General features: G+C 43.2%; 1 protein-coding gene across 8 annotated transcripts in view; it reads right to left on the bottom strand.

Annotated features, from left to right (window-relative positions):
• The window catches only part of rap1gap2a (RAP1 GTPase activating protein 2a), a 383,517-nt gene that overhangs the window by 64,993 nt on the left and 295,685 nt on the right, over nucleotides 1–22,839 (bottom strand). For all 8 annotated transcript variants that reach the window (XM_085964881.1, XM_085964886.1, XM_085964885.1 and 5 more), the window contains 8 exons: nucleotides 21,956–22,003; nucleotides 21,205–21,237; nucleotides 19,475–19,687; nucleotides 16,101–16,204; nucleotides 13,633–13,711; nucleotides 10,517–10,570; nucleotides 7,374–7,457; nucleotides 4,980–5,080 (listed from right to left, as the gene is read on the bottom strand). In XM_085964881.1, the coding sequence (XP_085821007.1) occupies nucleotides 4,980–5,080; nucleotides 7,374–7,457; nucleotides 10,517–10,570; nucleotides 13,633–13,711; nucleotides 16,101–16,204; nucleotides 19,475–19,687; nucleotides 21,205–21,237; nucleotides 21,956–22,003 (716 nt within the window). The remainder of the gene's footprint in view (nucleotides 1–4,979; nucleotides 5,081–7,373; nucleotides 7,458–10,516; nucleotides 10,571–13,632; nucleotides 13,712–16,100; nucleotides 16,205–19,474; nucleotides 19,688–21,204; nucleotides 21,238–21,955; nucleotides 22,004–22,839) is intronic.

The following is a 22,839-nucleotide window of genomic DNA, read 5'->3' as shown; positions in this document are numbered from 1 at the left end:
TAAAACAGATGGCAGCTGCAGGCGAGGGCACAGAAGCGATCTGTCACTTCTCCCAATGAGGTGAGGCCACACAAACACTTCAAAGCTTGTCACCTGCAGAAAAATCTAAACACATTAAAAATGACTTTCCCAACATTTCCTTACCTCTGATACTCACCAGTGTCCCATTGGATCCTTCACACCACTCCTGCAGCTGTCATCTAAACACAAACATTACAACAGACCCACAGCACACCTCACTTACCCTGGCAGGGTTCCCCGATGTTGGGAAGCCCGCAGCAGAAGTTGCAAAATGGGAATAAGCCTTAAGTTGCTATAATCCTCTTCCCGCCGCTAGGAGCCGGGTCCCTGCACAAATCGGGGACCCGACTCCCGGGAAGATTGGTTGGAGGTAGATTGGGAGCGGGTTCGGGACCCGCTCCCATTCTTTTTGATTTGCCCAGCAGTCCCACCTCTAAACCCACCTCATCAGGGCTGGTAAAATCCAGCCCACAATCTTCCAAGAACCAGTGAAATCAGACAGCGTTTCAGAATGGAATAAAAAAAATTGCATTAAAAAGTATTCCTTGCTATATTTAAGAGCGGTAACCTGGTGCAGTTTGACTAATACGGCTGAAAATAGGTTTATCACAAAAAATAAGCATTTTTAAATAAGAGTGTCTAGTCCACCACCTGTGAGCAACCCGATTTTAAAGAACTGAAAATGACTTTAAATAAACTATACAGAACCATCTATTAGTTTCATAAGAACATAAGAAGTAGGAGCAGGAGTAGGCCAATCGGCCCCTCGAGCCTGCTCCACCATTCAATAAGATCATGGCTGATCTGATCCTTACCGCCAATCTACTATCACAGAACCATCTCCTGAATCTAACAGAATTAGACACACGAAATAGGAGCAGGATCAGGCTACACGGCCCCTGGGCCCGCTCCGCTACCCACAGGGCCATGTCCGATCCGAACCTAGACTCATGTCCAAATTCCTGCCCGCTCCCCGTAACCCTTAATTCCCTTTACTTCTAGGAAACTGTCTATTTCTGTTTTAAATTTATGTAATGATGTAGCTTCTACAGCTTTTTGGGGCAGCATATTCCATGGACCTACCACCCTCTGAGTGAAGTAGTTCCTCCTCATCTCAGTTTTGAAAGAGCAGCCCCTTATTCTAAGACTATGCCCCCTAGTTCTAGTTTCACCCATCATCGGGAACATCCTCCCCGCATCCACCCGATCCAACCCCTTCACAATCTTATATGTTTCAATAAGATCGCCTCTCATTCTTCTGAACTCCAATGAGTAGAGTCCCAATCTACTCAACCTCTCCTCATATGTCCATCCCCTCATCCCCGGGATTAACAGAGTGAACCTTCTTTGTACTGACTCGAGAGCAAGTATGTCTTTTCTTAAGTATGGACACCAAAACTGTATGCAGTATCCCAGGTGCGGTCTCACCAATACCTTGTACAACTGAAGCAATACCTCCCTATTTTTATATTCTATCCCCCTAGCAATGAAAGCCAACATTCCATTGGCCTTCTTAATCACTTGCTGCACCTGCATACTAACCTTTTGAGTTTCGTGCACCAGGACCCCCAGATCCCTTTGTACTTCAGTACTTTCCAGTTTCTTGCCATTAAGATAATAACTTGCTCTACGATTTTTCCTGCCAAAGTGCATAACCTCACACTTTCCAGTATTGTATTCCATCTGCCAAATCTCTGCCCACTTACTTAGCCTGTCTATGTCTCCTTGCAGGTTTTTTATGTCCTCCTCACTCACTACTTTCCCTCCCATCTTAGTATCATCTGCAAACTTTGATATGTTACACTCGGTCCCCTCCTCCAAATCGTTAATATAGATTGTAAAGAGTTGGGGACCCAGCACTGACCCCTGCGGAACACCACTAGTTACTGATTGCCAGTCTGAGAATGAACCATTTATCCCAACTCTCTGCCTTCTGTTAGATAGCCAATCCTCTATCCATGCCAGAATATTACCCCCAATCCCGTGATTTTTTATCTTAAGCAATAATCTTTTGTGTGGCACCTTGTCAAATGCCTTTTGGAAGTCTAAATACACTACGTCCACTGGTTCCCCTTTATCCACCCTATATGTTACTTCCTCAAAGAACTCCAGCAAATTTGTCAAACATGACTTCCCCTTCATAAAACCATGCTGACTTTGTCCTATTAAATTATGATTATCCAAATGTCCTGTTACTGTCTCCTTAATAATGGACTCCAAAATTTTACCTACCACAGATGTTAGGCTAACCGGTCTATAGTTTCCAGCCTTCTGTCTACTGCCCTTTTTAAATAAGGGTGTTACATTAGCAGTTTTCCAGTCTGCCGGGACCTTTGCTGAGTCCAGGGAGTTTTGGAAAATTATTACCAATGCATCCACAATCCCTACCGCCACTTCCCTCAAGACCCTAGGATGTAAGCCATCAGGTCCAGGTGATTTATCCGCCTTGAGTCCCATTATTTTACTGAGTACCACTTCCTTAGTGATTTTGATCGTGTTTAGCTCCTCCCCCCCTATAGCCCCCTGTTTGTCCAGTGTTGGGATACTCTTAGTGTCCTCTACTGTAAAGACTGATACAAAATATTCATTCAGTGTTATTGCCATCTCCATATTTCCCACCATTAATTTCCCGGTCTCATCCTCTAAGGGACCAACATTTACTTTAGCCACCCTTTTACTTTTTATATAACTATAAAAACTCTTACTATCTGTTGTTATATTTTTTGCTAATTTACTTTCATAATCTATCTTCCCTTTCTTAATCAATCTTTTTGTTATTTTTGCTGTCTTTTAAAGTTTTCCCAATCCTCTATCCTCCCACTAGATTTGGCTACCTTATATGCCCTTGTTTTTAGTCGAATACTATCCTTAATTTCTTTACTTAGCCACGGATGGCTGTCTTTTCTTTTGCACCCTTTTCTTCTCAGTGGAATATATTTTTTTGGAAGTTGTAAAATAACTCCTTAAATGTACACCACTGATCATGTATCGTCTTACCCTTTAATCTATTTTCCCAATCCACTCTACTCAATTCCGCTCTCATACCTTCATAGTCACCTTTATTCAAGCTTAGCACGCTTGCTTGAGATCCAACCTTCTCACCCTCGAATTGAATATGGAATTCAACCATGTTATGGTCACTCATTCCAAGGGGATCCTTTACTGGGACATTTTTAATTAATCCTGTCTCGTTACACAGGACCAGATCTAAGGTTGCTTGCCCCCTGGTCGGTTCAGTTACATACTGCTCAAGAAACCCATCCCTAATACACTCAATGAACTCATCCTCAAGGCAGCCCTGCCCAATTTGATTTGTCCAATTAATATGATAGTTAAAATCCCCCATAATTATAGATGTTCCCTTATTACAAGCCTCAACTATTTCCTGATTGATACTCCGTCCAACAGAGTTGCAACTGTTCGGAGGCCTGTAGACTACACCCACTAGTGTTTTTTTCCCCTTATTATTCCTTACCTCCACCCAAACTGTTTCATTATCCTGATCTTTTGACCCAATATCATTTCTCTGTATTACAGTGATTCCTTCCTTTATTAACATAGCCACCCCACCTCCCCTTCCTTCCTTCCTGCCTGTCCTTCCTGATCGTTAAATAACCTGGTATGTTTAATTCCCAGGCATTGTCACCCTGCAGCCATGTTTCTGTAATGGCCACAAGATCATACCCATATGTCGTTATTTGTGCCATTAACTCGTCCATTTTGTTACGAATGCTACGTGCATTCAGATAGAGAACTTTCAAATATGTTTTGTGACACTTAGTTCCTGCTTTTGCCCTTTTTATTACTTTACCTTTTACTCCATACCTTCTGCCCCTTCCTGACACGCTCTGGTTTTTAATTTCCCCACTGCTACCTAAGTCTATGACCTTCTCTGTTGTCATTTTTATTATTTGCTCTCTAGGAACCTCCCCACCACTAGTTAGTTTAAAGCCTTCTCTATGGTGCATACTAGTCAGTTTCTTAGTAAATTTAAAAAAATATTAAAACTTTTAAAACACGCCTATAAAAAAACTAGCTTAATTTTAAAAGCCTGTTTGAAGGGCCGTAAATGGGCGCAATAATCGCCATGGTGATTTAATTCGGTCGGGGGGGGGGGTGCATGGCAGGTTTTGTGGGTGAGGCCTGCATCTAGCGCTATTTAAAAAAAACTGGCGCAAAGGGTCCCGGAACCTCGATTTACGGTGGACGTAATCTGCGCTTGAAATTCCTCGATCCTTCGCGCTGGTTTGGCTGGAAAAAAACAGCACAACCTAGCGGAAACGCCGGCATATTTAATGTTTAAAATGTGTGCTTGCAAGCAAGTAATTTCTGCTGGTAAGCAATAGTACTGATGTTAAAGATGGTACAGGAAACTCTTTGGTATCCGGGACCGAGATGGTGCCGGTTGATTAAAAATTCCGGATGACGGAGAGGGTTATCTACCGAGGCTATCTTTAACAAACAAAAATTTAAAAAATCAAGAAATGTGCAGTATACAGTAATTGGGTAATCACCTACAGAATGTTGTGTTAAATGGATGGTGGAAGATGCTTGATTAAGTACAGTACTGCCAGTTGAGGGTAAGTCATAACTCTTGAATGACTTCCGACAGTGCCAAGAAGCCGAGTAGTGGCAGTTTGGAGAACTACTCCCACTGACTAACTCGGCCACCGCGGGAGACTCGGACTCGGCAACATTGCCGGTTATTGAGGTGTTTTCGGAGTATGAATTTTGCCGGTTAATAGAGAATTCCGGATATTTAGGTGCCGTTTAAACTAGAGTTTCCTGTAGTATTTCACTAATATATATATATAATACATTAAAAAAAACTAGTGAGGGAACCATTGCATATATAAAATTACTTAATCAATGGTTTAACCGTAGGGGGGAATGACAAGGCACAAAGAGGTTTTTGGGATTCCCAGCCAACAGTAACAATGTACCAGATTTTCACTCACCCTTTGAATTCCTGGAGCACAACTGTGTCTCCGAGTAAGTTCAGGAATTCCTTAAAATCGGGGCTTTCTTCATTGTTCCCGAATAATTCCGCTTCTGTGGTCTGAAAAGTGTAAATAAAGTACTTCAGCATTTAAAAACAAAAACAGAGTGACGTGCTGGAACACAGGGTTGGTTCAAAGAAATGAACACCGAGAGTCAGAGCGGCACAGGAGGCCGCCATTCGGCCCATCGAGTCTGTATCCAGACAGCTGTCACATGATATATTCTAGTAAGCCTGAAAATTGTGACAAGGGATCAGCCGTTCAACACATGGGTCTTGCTACAAAGATTTACAGCACACGGCCCAACAACAACAACTTGTATTTATATAGCGCCTTTAACGTAGTAAAACGTCCCAAGGCGCTTCACAGGCGTATTTTAAGACAAAAAATTTGACACCGATCCACATAAGGATAAATTAGGGCAGGTGACCAAAAGCTTGGTCAAAGAGGTAGGTTTTAAGGAGTGTCTTAAAGGAGGAAAGAGAGGTAGAGAGGCGGCGAGGTTTAGGCAGGGAATTCCAGAGCTTAGGGCCTTGGCAACTGAACGCACGGCCACCAAAGGTTGAGCGATTAGAATCAGGGATCCTCAAGAGGGCAGAATTAGAGGAGTGCAGATATCTCGGGGGGGTTGTGGGGCTGAAGGAGGTTAGAGATAGGACGGGGCCCATGCAGGTGTTTATGTTCCACACGAGCCTCCTCCCACCCTTCTTCATCCAACCGAATCAACAAATCCTTCTATTCCTTTCTGCTTCAGGCTACATTTACCTGGACATTGGGCAGGCCACTATCAGGGACACATCTGGACAGAATAGTGCTGAGGCTCAGCATTTCACAGACATTAGCATATGAAACCACCTTTTGTTCTCCAGGGACAACACATTCATTAGTTCTCATTAAATGATGTGTGTTCTATCGGACCATTGTGTGTGTGCTCTCCGCAACTTGTAGAAACCTTGTGGGTTCTATGACTAGCAAGAAACAATTCAATACAAATTCCATTATGGACAAAAGAACATTTCATTTTTCCCTTGCAAAAAACATACTTCAATACAGGAAACTTTCTGATATCCGGCACTGACGGGACCGAGCTGGTGCCGTAATATCAAAAGTGCCGGACATACCAGAGTTAATGTTTAAACATACGGAACTGAGAAGCTCCGTGTGAATCAACAAACCCTGTTGCTTAGCAACAGCTTCAAAACAGTCGGCTGCAGCTGCAAGCGCCTGTAGCTGAAGCTGTTGCTATAGCTACAGGCCTTGCAGTGCTTGACTGGGGAAAAAAAAGCAACGAGAACTAAAAAAACATATAGAAAACAGCTCCTGATTTTTGCCGTTAGATCGAGTATTCCGGACCTAGAACCTCCGGATAAACCAAAGTTTCCTGCAGTTTGCACTGCAACAGAAATATCACAGCTGCAGCATAAACATTTCTGTCAGCTGATGTGGCGTTCTGAACGAGAAAGTAGCTCTTGGTTTTTTTTAAATTCGTTCACGGGATGTGGGCATCGCTGGCCAGGCTACCATTTATTGCCCATCCCTAATTGCCCTTGAGTGGTTTGCTAGGCCATTTCAGAGGGGCAGTTAAGAGTCAACCACATTGCTGTGGGTCTGGAGTCACATATAGGCCAGACCGGGTAAGGACGGCAGATTTCCTTCCTGTGAGGACATTAGTGAACCAGATGGGGTTTTTACGACAAGTTTCATGGTCACCATTACTGATGCTAGTTTTTTATTCCCGATATATTTAATTAATGGAATTTAAATTCCCCAGCTCCCGTGGTGGGATTTGAACACTTGCCACCAGATTGTAAGTCCAGGCCTCTAGGATTACTAGTCCAGTAACATTACCACTATGCTACCGTTCCCTTGGTTGCTCCGTAAAATGACTCCTTTCCGGTGCAAAATTGCTCTGATATCTCTATAGGATAAGCAGCAGGAATGCTTTAACTTAAGATCATGTGACTCCACGGAAATCCATTACAAGTTTTATACCAGCAAATAAACCCTTGGGCCTGGTTATAACGGTAGCACATGCCTGTAGGTTAAATAGTTCACAAAGCGCAAACAGATTGAAATTAATATTTAGATAATGTCTTTATAAATGTGTTAGCTGGAAGCCCCCTCATCTGTATGTACTGGAGACTGTAAATGTATCAGTGAGTGATGTGGCTGTTATCTCAGGCCCTGTAACTACTCTGTCAACTGGCTCACAATAACATTGCAGAACATTGCCTAGTAGTAGTCCCAGGTTGTGACCAGAAGGTACCTAATAAAGTGAAGCTATTTTGATAAATGCTGGTATAATCTAAGATTGAATCTTATTTTACTATTTTTAGGACCGCCATTACTCACCTGTCTGATTTTCTGATAAATCACACCAAACTTGAAGTTGTTATTGATCTCGTGTTCATCATATGTGACGATTAGCTGGGATGCCTTGGAGAAAATAAAACAAGTCAATGGATTGCACCTTGACAAGAATGACTTTGCCGAGTCTTTCCTTCCCAAAGTTTTCTCAGCCTTCTGAGAAAAGTTGGGAATTTGACCACCGGAAGCATATGAAGCGTTACTGAGACAGCCAAGCTCCAATAAGAACTCAATTTTAATTTATCAGGAAGGGCCTGGTCTGTAAAGGTTAGAGAAGAATTCAGTGAATAAGGAAAAGACACTGGGGGATGCTGTGGGTTGGCACATCTCATTGTGATTTTACTCCTGGGACTTGGCTTGAATCCAACCCAGGCTGAAGGGATGAAAACCTCCTCTTTCTCTCTGTGACTGTGAGGCCCTGTTTCGGTGTCTGGGCAGTCTCAATGGCTCCTAAATGACGCAACTGCCCAACACAAATCTCTCTGTAATTTAACATGTCTGAGCACGAATTGGTAATCTCACTCAGAGAGGCCACAGGGAAACAGTGGCAACGTCACAATGGTGTGGTATGGATTAAAGGACATTGGTAGGGTAGATAAAGGAAACTTCATTACTGTATTTAAAATCTAGTGCCCATCTGATCTGGCTGTCGTTTTAGAAACCTGAAAAGCCACAAAGCAACTTTAGAATTAAACAACATTAAAAACATTCCTCACAAGAAGGATGCGATCTTTATCAGGTATGAATCTCGCCTCATTGGCACATCTCCCAATTTCATCTAATTTTACCCAACTTTCTGCGCATTTGGCCCGAAGCATCATTCTCCAGCCCAGAGTGAGGAAGAACCGGAGTCACAGATCTCACCACGAAGGTATGTCATGATTGGCTGGCAGGATCTGTGATTGGAGAAGGTTAGGTTGGATGCTTTATAGGGCAATTATTAAAAGTTATTAAACATTTCTATCTGCACAGATATCCGGGCGATGGTTACTTTCTTGGTGATGGTTACTGTTGTGTATTTTGAATGTTGCATTTGAATTGTCCCACATAGCTTACCGTAGTTGGGATGTGCAATGCACTATGGGAAATAGAGTGCATTGAGTTGAGAAGATTCTGGAAAGTGGTGGCCGTTAACTGAACTCTGTCTCCTGCGTACTCTTTTAATTGTTATACAAGCAAGGTTATTAAACTTTTGAGACATAACAGTTACTTTCTTAGTGATGGTGCAACCAGCCAGTTAGTCATTTAGGTCGGGATTTCCCTTACCTCAGTGGGTCCGGGGCGGGCGATGTCGGTGGCGGGTCCCGACCCCGCTGCTGGCTCCATCCCGCTCTGGAAAATGACTTTCTGTTGATGAGGCATGTTAAGCCTGCCCAGCGCGTTTCCCGGCCCAATTAGAGGAAGCAGGTCTGGTGACCTAATTCATGATGCGTCACCAGCCGGTTTCCTTAAAGGGACCATGGTTAACTTTCTTTTGACATTTGTGCTGTCAGTGTTCTACAGCATTGAGGTGCTGCAAACACTGACAATCACTGCACAGAGTTGCAGGGCCGCACCCAGGTTCTCCCATGCTTATGGAGGGAGTCACAGCACGCAAGGAGGTTCTCTTCCCTTCCCATGGGCGGAAGAGACCTCCCCAGGAGATCAGCACAGCCTGGTTGCACATTGCACAGGAGGACACAAGCAGGGATGTCGTAAGGAGGACCAGGCTGCAGTGGCACAAACCTTTCAATGATCTCATTAGATCACGAAACGTTACTGCAAAGCCACACTCAACCTCATCCCGCTGTGCCTCTCATCACATCCCCATCACTCTGCCTTCCCTACCCTACTCCTGCACATCTTTACTCGCGCCAACTTACCTTGCACCTCCACCCATCCCTCTCCATCTACATTATCACTTCCCCATCCCACTAGCCACCCCTCACACTCACCTTCATCCTAGCCCAATCATACTAACTAACAATACACAAGGGTAGGCACTTGGGTGTTTTATCCAATGTTCATGTAAAGCTTCTGTTAATGTGCTGTCAAACATTGAAACCTTCTTTTTCAGCACTTTGCGTTCTTGGACAGATTTGTGTGCACCTTTGGAAGTGTCTTAGTGAGCTGCAGTGAATGGTGACATACAACGGTACCCCCGCAATGGTGATGAGTGTGAAAGGAGTGGTTTGGGTATTGTAGGGATACTTTATGGTGCTGGTGTGGGGTGGTGCCAACCTGGTGCATCATGTGACAGCCAGGGTGTACAGCATCAAGTGAAGAAAATCTGGCCATGGTGAGGCCATCCCTGGTGTCCCAGGCAGCAATGTGGTCAGGTGCTGATGCCCGCTGTCCTGTGAAGCATCAGGTGATTGGGGAGAAGGTTGGTGTTGTTGTTGGTGCTGCTGGTGTGCCTGGTGCTGCTGGTTTTGGGGCTGATCGTGGTCGTATTCTGAGGACCAAGGTGAGAGAGTATAAAGTGCACCCATGTTGATGGAATAGATGGCAGGTGAAGTAGATTAAAAAAAAGTCAATCTCCCATGGCATTGCTCACAGGGTTGAAGATCAAAATAAATTACTAGAAAGTGCAATATTAAAGTTACATGTATAATTTTTTAAATCCATGAATATCAGAATATTTTAACTATAATATAATCCATCTGTATCTGTTTCAAAATCTTATGGTTGTGTGCACTTTCTGTCAACTTTTCCATTATAAATTCCTATGTCCACACTTCTAATGGAAACAGCCTCAGCAAACATGTCGCGTTAAATTACACCGTCCCACCGGTGGAGGCCAGCACTGGTCGGATGGTATAATTACAGCATGACAATGTTATATAGATAGTTTCCTTAAAAAGGTGGTCGTAAGAATTTATAAGGAAGATATAAAAATAAGTACAGAATGCATGACTTTAAAATGTCAACCGATTTGTACCTGCACGCCCTTGTCCAATTCTCTCCCACCCTCTAACCTGGCTTTACCTGAAGGCTCCACTTGGTCTGGACACCTCACGTGCAATGTCGTAGGAGATCCACTATATATCTATAATATATGTTATTTTCTGCTATTCCCGCTGAAGAAGAAAACTCAGAAGACAATTTGGACATGACACAGTAATAGCATAACTCCGTTGAATACTTACCTTGGGATAAAGTACGGGGGAGAATTTCACGCAGGTCAGGTCATCACAGAGAAGCTGAGGGAAGAGCGGATGATCCATTAGAACATTTAAACGCTCTGCTGATTTTTACTGTGAGGCCAGTTTCAATTTCTACACACAAATATCTTTTCCACCATGTCAAGGGCCACAAGCATAATATTCAATGATAACATAGTATAGGGCCCATGGAGCCAGTCTGTGATGGATGTTAGTTTTTAAGGCCGAAGGTCTCCTGCCACAATACTTTTAGTTATCTTGCTTTGTAAGGGGCACCAGCAAGAATTGCATGATTTATTTGATCAACTGACACCTATTCAAACTTTCTCTGCACCTTTTCACTGTCCCCAGTGGAGTAGATAGGGAATCTGCTCCCAGGCCTCCACAAAACGTTGCTCTGAATCCATCCGGCCTCGAGGCAATTCTAAAAGAGTGGCTTCACCGCTTAATTTCTCCCGCTGGGAGACCCGTGGCCTCTGCAGAGCCTTCCCCATGACGCCATGCTAGATTTGGAACTCAATGTAGAAAACAATAGTGGTCCATCAACCCTTGTCCAGATCGGTGCTCCGACCCACTTCACCACTGCACTGACCAACTCAAGCATGGGTACTGTACTGCACACTGGTTGGAGTCTCCCGCTAGGTGTTGGGATTGCCAATTCTAAATCCAGGCAGAGACCAGACCATGGTGGTGGTTTAGGGAAAAACACTGAAAAGAATTGTATTAAAGCAAATAATTTAAACTATTGCATGGCCTCACCATTCATCTGGTACGGACAGTCCATCTATTTCAGTACAGTCTCTCTCTTGTTCTCAGGATTTGCTAGCTCCTGCCTGTGTGTTTAGAATCTGTAGATTTAAATGTGGCGCCTCTGGCTCTATATTATTTCTTGGTATTTATATCAGATTTTGTACTCATTTCTAGACAGATTGAAGATCATTGGCAAAAGAGCCAGGGGGGGGAGATGAGGAGAATTTTTTTTTTTTTTTTTTTTTAAACGCAGCGAGTTGTTATGTTCTGGAATGCTCTGCCTGAAAGGGCGGTGTAAGCAGATTCAATAGTAACTTGGTGTCAGCCGTGGCTCAGTGGGCAGCACCCTCGCCTCTGAGTCAGAAGGTTGTGGGTTCATAGTCCCACTCCAGAGACTTGAGCACATAAAGCTAGGTTGACACTCCCAGTGCAGTGCTGAGGGAGTGCTGCACTGTTGGAGGTGCCGTCTTTCGGGTGAGACGTTAAACCGAGGCCCCGTCTGCTCTCTCGGGTGGACGTAAAAGATCCCGCGGCACTATTTCGAAGAAGCGCAGGGGAGTTCTCCCCGGTGTCCTGGCCAATATTTATCCCTCAACCAACATCACTAAAGCAGATTCTCTGGTCATTATCACATTGCTGTTTGTGGGAGCTTGCTGTGCGCAAATTGGCTGCCACGTTTCCCACATTACAACAGTGACTACACTTCAAATAGTATTTCATTAGCTGTAAAGTGCTTTGGGACATCCGGTGGTCGTGAAAGGCGCTATATAAATGCAAGTCTTTTTAACTTTCCAAAGGCAATTGCATAAATACTAAAAAAGGAAAAACAATTGCCAGGCTGTGGGGAAAGGGCCGGGGAGTGGGACTAATTGGAGAGCTCTTTCAAAGAGCCGGCGCAGGCACGATGGGCCGAATGGCCCCCTTCTGTGCTGTGCGACTCTATATATATTTGGAGGGTTATGCTAGAAATAAAAACAGACAACCTGCTCAAAAAGCAAACTCTGGCCAAAAATCAAACGCGTGATAAATCCTCATATGATGAGATGTGAACCAGTTTTGTTGGGGTGTCCAGTTATGGGGCTCACTTTGTTTTGCCAAATGGAACTAAACCTCAAGGGGGTTATCCATCAAATTCCCAGCAGAACTGTGAAGAATAAATGTGTTCTTGCCAGCTGTTACCATTCTCACTCCGTACAGAGACTGCACTGGAGTAACGGAGTGGGTACATTACACAGAGTTACACAGAATTTACAGCACAGAAACAGGCCATTCGGCCCAACTGGTCTATGCCGGTGTTTATGCTCCACACGCGCCTCGTCCCACCTTACGTCATCTAACCCTATCAGCATATCCTTATATTCCTTTCTCCCTCATGTACTTGCGTAGCTCCCAATTAAATGCTTCTCTGCTATTCGCCTCAACTTCCTTGATTAATGCGCATTAACAAAAGCCTCCAAAAGATTAACGCACTAATTGCAGAAGTTAAGTACGATTAATTGACAGACTTAAAAATAATGTAAAGCATCTTAAAAGGGATGGGTTATAAAGAAAGATCACAGAAGCTTAAGCTATTCAATTCTAGAAACACAGCAGCTAAGGGAACCCTCGCATTTAAAATATATTAAAGGGAGCTCTCCTGTTGCACTGCTCATAGGTAGTTTAGAGTAGTGTGGGAAGAACTCATAAGAACTCACCTGTTCTTAATAAGAACATAAAAACATAAAAATTAGGAGCAGAAGTAGGCCATACGGCCCCTCGAACCTGCTCCGCCATTCGTTAAGGTTATGGCTGATCTTTGACCTCAACTCCACTTTTCCGCCCGATCCCCATATCCCTTGATTCCCCTAGAGTCCAAAAATCTATCTCAGCCTTGAATATACTCAATGACTCAGCATCCACAGCCCTCTGGGGCAGAGAATTCCAAAGATTCACAACCCTCTGAGTGAAGAAATTCCTCATCTCAGTCTTAAATGGCCGACCCCTTATCCTGAGACTCTGCCCCCTAGTTCTAGACGCTCCAACCGGTGGAAACAACCTCTCAGCATCCACCCTGTCAATCTCCCTCAGAATCTCTATATGTTTCAATGAGATCACCTCTCATTCTTCTCAACTCCCTGGATTGCGCCCAGTAAACCACTGATACCAAATGCTCAGCTCGCTCTTTGAGGTGAGGCTGGCTAATAAAGCACTCTGGTATATGAACCTTGTTTTTATTCAGCCCATGGGAAATCACTGCAGTCCCGATAATGGACACCAATGGAGCAATGTATTAGTTTGAGGGCCGTTTAAGGGACTATAAATAAGCATGGGAGACAAACAAAGGAATGAAATGGTATAACTAACTAGCTTACCTTTGCTATCAGAGGAATACTGGGCAGCCGGGGAGCTCCAGCGAGGGGGATTCGCTCGTGTATCGTTTTGGATTTGGACCTAAGAAAACAAAAACAAAAGTCTAAATAAAAGTTATGATGTGGCGATGCCGGTGTTGGACTGGGGTGGACAGTTGTGAGAAGTCACACTGACGTGCCTCAATAACTTCAAGACTCGAAGTTAGCAGAATAAAACAAAGGCTTTTATTAGCAAAGAAAGGATGCCGGTGGCTGCACCTAGCTTCACCTGGCGTGCTGCTGTTCTACTGCAGGACAAGCCTGGACTTGTCTTAAGTAGGGCCAGGTATGGGCGGAGCCGACACACAAAGGGGGCGGTGCCCTATACACAATACAAGGTACAAACACTGGAGCAGGCAATACAATATATACAGTTAACTACAGAGTCTGATGAATGACATATTTCATCACACACACAACACCAGGTGATTTCAAATAAAGCTGTTGGACTATAACCTGGTGTTGTGTGACTTCTCATAAATAAAAGTTGTAGGCGGTTAAGGCGAGTTAAGCATCTACAGACAGGATAGTCCATTGTGCAGAGAAGCGATGTGCGTTACATGTTTTTTTTTAAACCAACTAATCTTCCATTACCCGTTTCCCATTTGATACATTTATCAAACATACACAGGCGGTTGGGTTTGGGATGGTGCCTCTCGTCATTCTGGACTTCAAACCTGTTACACGACGTTCGTGAGACGCTCGGGTCCTGCCGGAGTCGGCCATTTGCTATGGGCGCAGAAGTCGACATTTTCACCACTACTTCGACTTTCTAACGCCAAATTCTGGTACTCGGGCCACGCCTGGCAAGTGTAGAAGCTCACGGGGTTTCGTTACGCCTCACGACAGCACTTGCCTCAGGAATAATACGTAACTCTTCGTTACCACAAAGATGACTATTTACCTGGGATCCAGCAGTTGTTCGGCAATGGAATCTTATGCCAAGCTAAGTGGCGTCCAACTGCAGAATTCACCTTTGTACTTCCTCCGGCCCGTGAAAAATTAAAATAGATGTAACCTGACAAAGAAATGTTTCCAATGCAACGATAGGTCCGCTGAAATTGGTTACCCATGGAGCTGAAAGATTGGGTTGCCGTGTGAATGTCGACAGGATCGCAGACTTTCGTTTACTGTTCATTTGGGAACTGCTTTAGACTCATAACCTCCTATGGCATTGCTCGTAGTGAGTCACTCTTTTATAACAATGGGGGTGCTATCAATGTGTGATGGGTGAAGTGCTACAGGAAGCAAGAATTACATTTACCTCGCTCCCCAGGATGAAAGCGGGCATCCTATTGGGTGAGCGTGAGGCCTGTCTGGACGGATGAACGAACGCACGCATGCAGACAAATGACATGCACGCACGCAGACATGCACAATGGAATTTACGCTTGAGCGAACGAACGGATGAACGAACGGAGGAATGAATGACTGAATGATTGAGCGATGCCAGTAGGACTGGCGTATACGGGTTCTTTCTTTTCTTGGTTTATTAAATAGTGGCAGTTTGTACTGTAAACATTATTGATTTACCTGTAAAAATTTATTATTGTATTTATATTGTTGACCATAAAGCTGTTTTTGAGGCTTTATCCTTTTTATTGTGGTCAATGAATGTAATGGATTTACTATGTAACTGATGAGTTGTATAAGTACTGTTGTACTTGAATGTTAAAATATTTTTTAAAAAGGACAACAGGTAATACCAAGCAAAGATGAAGAGTCACTAGATTGCCAATAGGACTGGCATAAAATTGTTTTTTAATATGGGTACCTGTACTGTTAATATCATTGGTTTATCTGTAAAATTTACCACTGCATTTATACTGTTAACCCTAAAGCTGTTTTTTAAGGCTTTGTTTTATTGCGGCTAATGAATGTAAATGATTTATTATGTAATTGATGAGTTGTAACAAGTACTACCATATTTAAATAAATATGTTTGACTCAAAAAAAGAATTACATTTACAGGAAGTATATGCTAGGCTCAAGGGAGTACAATATATTTTATGTAAAGAATTTTGACTCCATTACACTTCAAAACATACACTTCCAAATCTCAAAATATAGAAAAAAAGAGGGAAAGGCTGTCATTTCCATGCTGGTTCTTTCTGCTCAGCAGCTGCAAATCTACAAGCAACTCCCGACCTACAAACCGCCATTGCCTACAACAATTAATCTCTAATTGATCTCGGCAAAGCCCTTTTTACAACCATTAGAATGTGTGGCCTTAAATGGACATGTCACAAAAAACACAGTTAGCTGCAGAGTAACAGCCGATTAATACGCCTTATTCCATGTACAGTCAGTATAAAACAGTGCATCAATTGGCTAACTGTGAGCAGCAGCATGGGAGATCTGCTGGCGAAATAAGGGAAACCGCACGGTCATGTCGCTTTTGCGTATTATACAGTCGAGCTCGCTTCAGTTACCTGAGTATTATCCTCAAATATTCTTGGTCATCATTATCTTCGTACTTGACAGAAACGATCAAGTTTCCAAGAACGCTGCACGAGGTATAAAAATTCAAATGATCCTAAAAGAATGAAAATTGTTGTTCATATTGTGCATTACAACAGTGACTACACTTCAAAAAAAGTACTTCATTGGCTGTAAAGCGCTTTGGGACGCCCGGCAGTCGTGAAAGACGCTACAGAAATGCAAGTCTTTCTTTTTCTTTTCGAAGGTTTTGATACCTGCACATTCAAATGTAAAGAGATCTCCTCCTCCCCAAGCTGGTATTACAAGAATTTCATACTTTATCACTTCAAGATAATATCTTTGACTGACAGTCAAAAATGTTTTGTTGTGGAAAAGTCATTCTCCGGAAGCAGTGGTTTTCCGACTATCTCCAGGCAACGGTGAGGTCACACAATGATGCTGCAGGTCTGCGCAGCTCTGCGAGTGCCAGCACGTTCCTCATTGAGCTGCTTTACCTTTGCTAATCTATGCAGTGTACTCACTGCGTAAAAAACAGCTTCTCCTCATTTCCTCCCTGGTTCTTTTGCGTGCTTTAGAATATGTATTACTTGTAGATCTCCCCTAGCATTGCTCATAGGTGACAAGGGAACTGACTCCAGTATTGGCTTGGAGCGTGAGAGGCACGCCGTAGCGTGTAAAGCTTGCATCGGTGTTGGCATGTAGCTGGCGCTGTGCCACGTGGAGGTTATGATCTGGAATGCGCTGCCTGAAAGGGCGGTGGAAGAAGATTCAATAGTAACTTTCAAAAGGGAATTGGATAAATACTGGAAAGGGAAAATCTGGAGGACTATGGGGAAAAAGCAGGAGTGTGCGACTAATTGGATAGCTCTTTCAAGGCTTTGGCAGAGTCATGATGGGCTGAATGGCCTCCTTCTGTGCTGTATGATTTTATGAACAAGGAATTGCTGCGTTCACTTGTATAATGAGGATACTCAGTTAAGGCTGCCATTTTGTACTGGAGTGCAGTAACCTTGGATATCCTGCCATGTTGGAGCCTCCACAGCAGTAACACTTTGTCCACTCCAACTTATTAGCAGAATTCCAATGTAGTCCATGTTTATTTTAAAGAGAGATTTGGGGCATTCATTGGTTTGTTGGGGTTGGGTATTAGAAAGCTAGAAACTAATGTAATCCAGAACTGAGTTAACTAAATTTTGAATTTCGCTATTCAACACTTGTGACCAAAATGAAGTGTCCCAGGATTGTCCTCATTATTTTCACCTGTCCTCTCACCTGAGGACAGCAGTCTGGTCTCATTACTCAAGGATAATTTTGTTATATCCGTGTATCTTAATGTTGTGTCCTTCAATAATCAGACAACAGACTGCAGGGAACGATTCAACAGGTGTTTACTGAATGAGGGTTACTCTAGAACTATCTATACAGATCACTACTCAGGGTTTATATACAGGTGTGGTCACTGCTGGTACTACAGTATACAGGAGCTGTAAAAAGTAGTTCTCTCCCTTAAGGTATATATACATTACATACATTACAAATTTGTTTTTATTGATTCATTCACGGGATGTGGGCGTCGCTGGCAAGGCCAGCATTTATTGCCCATCCCTAGTTGCCCTTGAGAAGGTGGTGGTGAGCCGCCTTCTTGAACCGCTGCAGTCCGTGAGGTGAAGGTGCTCCAACATCTTGCCGGGGAATATAATGCATAATGGACTAAAATTCCATTCAATTAAAAAAAAACATAAATAAGTCAAAGTAATTAGCAAAAGAACCAGAGGGGAGATGAGGAGAATATTATTTCTTGGTATTATAGCAGATTTTGTCCTAATTTTTATACTAACTTCTACACAGATTGAAGATAATTGGCAAAAAAGCCAGAGGGGAGTTGAGGAGAATTTATTTTACGCAGCGAGTTGTTGTGATCTGGAATGCGCTGCCTGAAAGGGCGGTGGAAGCAGATTCTATAGTAACTTTCAAAAGGGAATTGGATAATTATTTGAATGCGAAAAAATTGCCAGGCTGTGGGGAAAGGGCAGGGGAGTGGGACTAATTGGATAGCTCTTTCAAAGAGCCGGCACAGGCACAATGGGCCGAATGGCCTCCTTCTGTGCTGTGTGATTCTATGATTTTCTAAGTCGCATGACTACTGGCTTTCATCTCACTCTCATGGGCTCTGAACAAATACTTTGGAATGCAAAATCTGAGCTCAGAAGTTTTCACGATAAAAAGGCTACATTACTGAGAGTAGGCACCAGTCCACAGCCCAAAACATAGTTCAGAATAAGAATGGCGGGTTGGGATATGTAATTGTGTAGCCTTAGGGAGAGCTTTACTGAGATTGTGCAAATTGTTGGGCCAGAGTTGGAGTTACTGTGCCTGACCAGAGGGTGATTGGTGTTGAAGCTCTGTGCCAAAAGTGGAAAGGTGTTCATTCCCCAAGTCCCATTCACCCATCACCCCTGTGCTCACTCACCTACATTGACTCCCGGTCCAGCAACGCCTCGATTTCAAAATTCTCATCCTTGTTTTCAAATCTCTCTATGGCCTCGCCCCTCCCCACCTCTGTGACCTTCTCCAGCCCCACAACAACCACCAACCCCCCGAGATATCTGCGCTCCTCTAATTCTGCCCTCTTGAGCATCCCTGATTATAATCACTCAACCATTGGTGGCCGTGCCTTCAGCTGCCTGAGCCCTGAGCTCTGGAATTCCCTCCCTAAATCTCTCCGCCTCGCTACCTCTCTTTCCTCCTTTAAGACGCTCCTTAAAACCTACCTCTTTGACTAAGCTTTTGGTCACCTGCCCTAATTTCTCCTTATGTGGCTCGGTGTCAAATTTTTGTCTTAAAATACTCCTGTGAAGCCCCTTGGGATGTTTTACTATGTTAAAGGCACTATATAAATACAAGTTGTTGTTGTTGGAGGAGAAAACAAAAATTACAGAATCATTTTTTACCAAAACAAAATATATTGTTGCCTTTGTCTATATTCCATTTTGTTTCACTTTCACAGCCTAAACTATTTATTTAATGCCTGTTCCATTTGGTAATGTGTCTTACCAATTTTCCCAATCCTCTGCTAGCTCCTGACTCCCAATGATCCGGGTGCTTTGCCTGAAGCATCACAGAAGCGAGGTTTGCCTGCACAGGTGATGTAGGATCTTCTCAAATGACTTGCAAGTCATAACTTAGTAGCAACATTAAGACTTAGGACAGTTTAGCTTAATAATTGCTCTTAAATGATTTGCAGCACTTAATTAAAAAAAATGACTGGTTCTGCACTTGGCTTTCTGCTTGTTTGCGGTTGTTATTTTCATTGTATACAGCGAGCAGGCCATTTGGAGTTTCAATCACTTCCTGGGCCACTGACCTTGTTGAGAAATTGCTTCCTGTAGACTCTGGCCATGCTGTTACATTCCAGTTTGTACCCAAAGGTGCTGGGACTCAGATTCTCCACCACATCCTCCTCGCAGAAACTGCTCTCTGATGACGTTGGGGTGGTGACCGTTTCCATTCCTTCAATCCAGTATCCTCCAAACTGGGGGAGGATAATGGGCTGATACGGCCCTGCTTTCTCTATTACCTGGATAACAAAATGAATTCCATATATTAATCCGCAGGTAAATTCCTGGATCCTGTCAGTAAGCTATGGGGCCACAGATAGTTCAGAATTTTTCTTCACCTCTGGAGATTTTTACACAAGTAAATTTCAGGGACATTGAGGGGTACATTTTTTGTCTTCACTACCTGGGCAGTAATCTGGTGAAGTGGGTCGCCTGCCCATTGCAGAACCCGACTGATTTTCATTGAAAATTGGGCAAGTTCTACATCTGGTGGGTGGTCCAGTCCACCAGGTCACCACCCAGACAGGGAAGATGCAAATTTACCCCTGGCTTTTTTTGGCAAGGAAACTCTAGTTGATATCCCAGTCTTGACTGAAAAGTGCACCTCAGGTTACCCTTGGGTGGGAAAGGCTGGGAGTACCTGTCCAGGAAAGGTGTCTTTCCACATCACCTGAGGGAACTTCTTTGAGGTCCTGGTGGTTTTACAGTGACAGGGATCATTCAAGTGGATCTAATTTCAATATCGTAGTGTGCACCCTGCAATACCCGATCAGATAAACCTGCCAGAAACCCGGAAAATTGGGTTGGAGTAATTCAGTTTACAATAAAAGTAATAAACAAAACTGATGACTTGCTCAAAACCCAGAGATAGCAACCATAGGATACAAAAAGATATTAGTGACCTAAAAGACTTTAAAGACTGACACCAGGCCAGTGGAATATCTCCCATTTGAAACTTATGTACAGATAAAGTGATAATATCTAGTTCTTGGCAGTAATTCATTTTAAGAAGTGTTGTTGAACTAAATAAAGTAATAAAGTCTGACGATAGGTCATCGACCTGAAACGTTAACTCTGTTTCTCTCTCCACAGATGCTGCCTGACCTGCTGAGAGTTTCCAGCATTTTCAAAGGAACAGGAGGAGGCCATTCAGCCCCTCGAGCCTGCTCCGTCATTCAATGTGATCATGGCTGATCTGTGACCTAACTCCATATACCCGTCTTTGCCCCATATCCCTTAATATCTTTGGTTAACAGAAAGCTATCAATCTCAGATTTAAAATTAAACAATTGATCTAGCATCAATTGCCGTTTGCGGAAGAGAGTTCCAAACTTCTACCACCCTTTGTGTGTAGAAGTGTTTCCTAATTTCACTCCTGAAAGGTCTGGCTCTAACTTTTAGACTCCCCAACCAGCGGAAATAGTTTCTCTCTATCTACCCTATCTGTTCCCCTCTTCCTGTTTATATTTCAGATTTCCAGCATCCGCAGTACTTTGATTTTGTATTAAAGTCTGAAAATCTTTTCACCTTTAATATATTCCTAGGGAGTCAAGACAGTTGGTTCAATGGAATGGTTACAACTGGATAGTAAAATCTTACCAATTCCATTTAACCCTTACAATTCTATTTTCTGCAGTTGAAGCATAGTTTTTAAGACTTCCTAATTCCTATTTCCACATACTTCACTTGTACCCTCATTTTTTTAAAATAAACAAGCCTGTCTGGATAGATGCCACTAGAGTTAAGGTAAACTTACCTCATCAATACTGGGATAGGGGATGTAGTCATCCTACAAAAGAAAAACACACACACACACACATTTGAATTGTTGTAAGTTAAAGACAAAAATCGCCCGTTTAAATACAGCACGTGGTAAAGTGTTTATGTGGGAGAGAGCAGTGTCTCCTATACCTACAATACCTGCCCCTGGTAGAAAGGGTGTGAATATTCAGCCATTGACCAGATATTCAAACCCAAGACTTCTATGTAAGTCCTGTGTCTAGCCCATGTCTAAAAAGAAAAACTAGGGGCCATAAATATAAGATAAATCCAATGGGGAATTCAGGAGAAACTTCTTTACCCAAAGAGTGGTAAGAATGTGGAACTCGTTATCACAAGGAGTAGTCGAGGAGAATAGCACCATCGCATTTAAGCTAGGTAAGCACATAAGGGAAAAAGAACATAAGAACATATTAGGAGCAGGAGTCAGCCATTTGGCCCTTCGAGCCTGCTCCATCATTCAATAGGATCATGGATGATCTTCTACTTCAACTCCACCTTCTTGCACTATCCCCATATCCCTTGAGTCCTTTAGTATCCAAAAATCTATCGATCTCTGTCTTGAACATTCTTAACGACTGAGCCTCCGCAGCCCTCTGTGGTAGAGAATTCCAAAGATTCACCACCCTCTGAGTGAAGAAATTTCTCCTCATCTCAGTCCTAAATGGCCGACCCCTAGTTTTATTATTTTTTTTTGAATGCTCGTTCAACATTTGTTTGTACCAAACCTTCTGCCTGTAGCTCTTGTCCTTCTGCTCATCCAATTTTGGAGTCTGCTGTAAAAAAATGAAAGTAAGTCATGTTTAGAAGCAATAATGTTGAAATGAGATGAGTTTGAAAAGTAAATCAACAACGCACATTCTATTCTGTATCTCGTTGCCATGAGAACTGTCATAAGGGAGAAGGGAGGATAGCCGGACAGTAGCTTGGTTGTCCACTTTACAGTTAAAATCAGCAGCCTCAGATTTCCCATGTTTCAGAGTGTCACCCCAACAGTCACTGCACAGCTTGGGAAAACTGACGCCAATGTATATTGTAGTAGGTGTTGGTGTTGTCACAATGATCAGCTGCTAACATCCTCTTTTCAGTAAGGAGATAGGAAAACATGAATGGGAAAAGATCATCGGGCCCGTCAACACTCATCCTATCCAACCTTGGGCACCGTCCTCCTCAACTACTACAGGAAACTTTCTGATATCCGGCACTGACGGGACCGAGCTGGTGCCGTAACATCAAACGTGCCGGACATACCAGAGTTAATGTTTAAACATACAGAACTGAGAAGCTCCGTGTGAATCAACAAACCCTGTTGCTTAGCAACAGCTTCAAAACAATCAGCTGCAGCTGCAAGCATCTGTAGCTGAAGCTGTTGCTATAGCTACAGACCTTGCAGTGCTTGACTGGGAAAAAAAAAGCAACAAGAGCTAAAAAAAAATATAGAAAACGGCTCCTGATTTTTGCCGTTAGATCGAGTATTCCGGACATATAACCTCCAGATAAACCAAAGTTTCCTGTAGTAATGACAACTTCTTGGAGAATGAAGAAAAAAAGAACTTGGGCCAAATCCAAGAAACACTCTTTGCAAAGTTCCTCCCCGGTTCCAGGTCATGGG

This window comes from Somniosus microcephalus, chromosome 22, assembly GCF_052327205.1.
Source record: "Somniosus microcephalus isolate GS21.2 chromosome 22, FLI_Smic_1.0, whole genome shotgun sequence".
Taxonomy (NCBI): Eukaryota; Metazoa; Chordata; class Chondrichthyes; order Squaliformes; family Somniosidae; genus Somniosus; species Somniosus microcephalus.
This window is presented reverse-complemented; position numbering and strand designations above follow the sequence as displayed.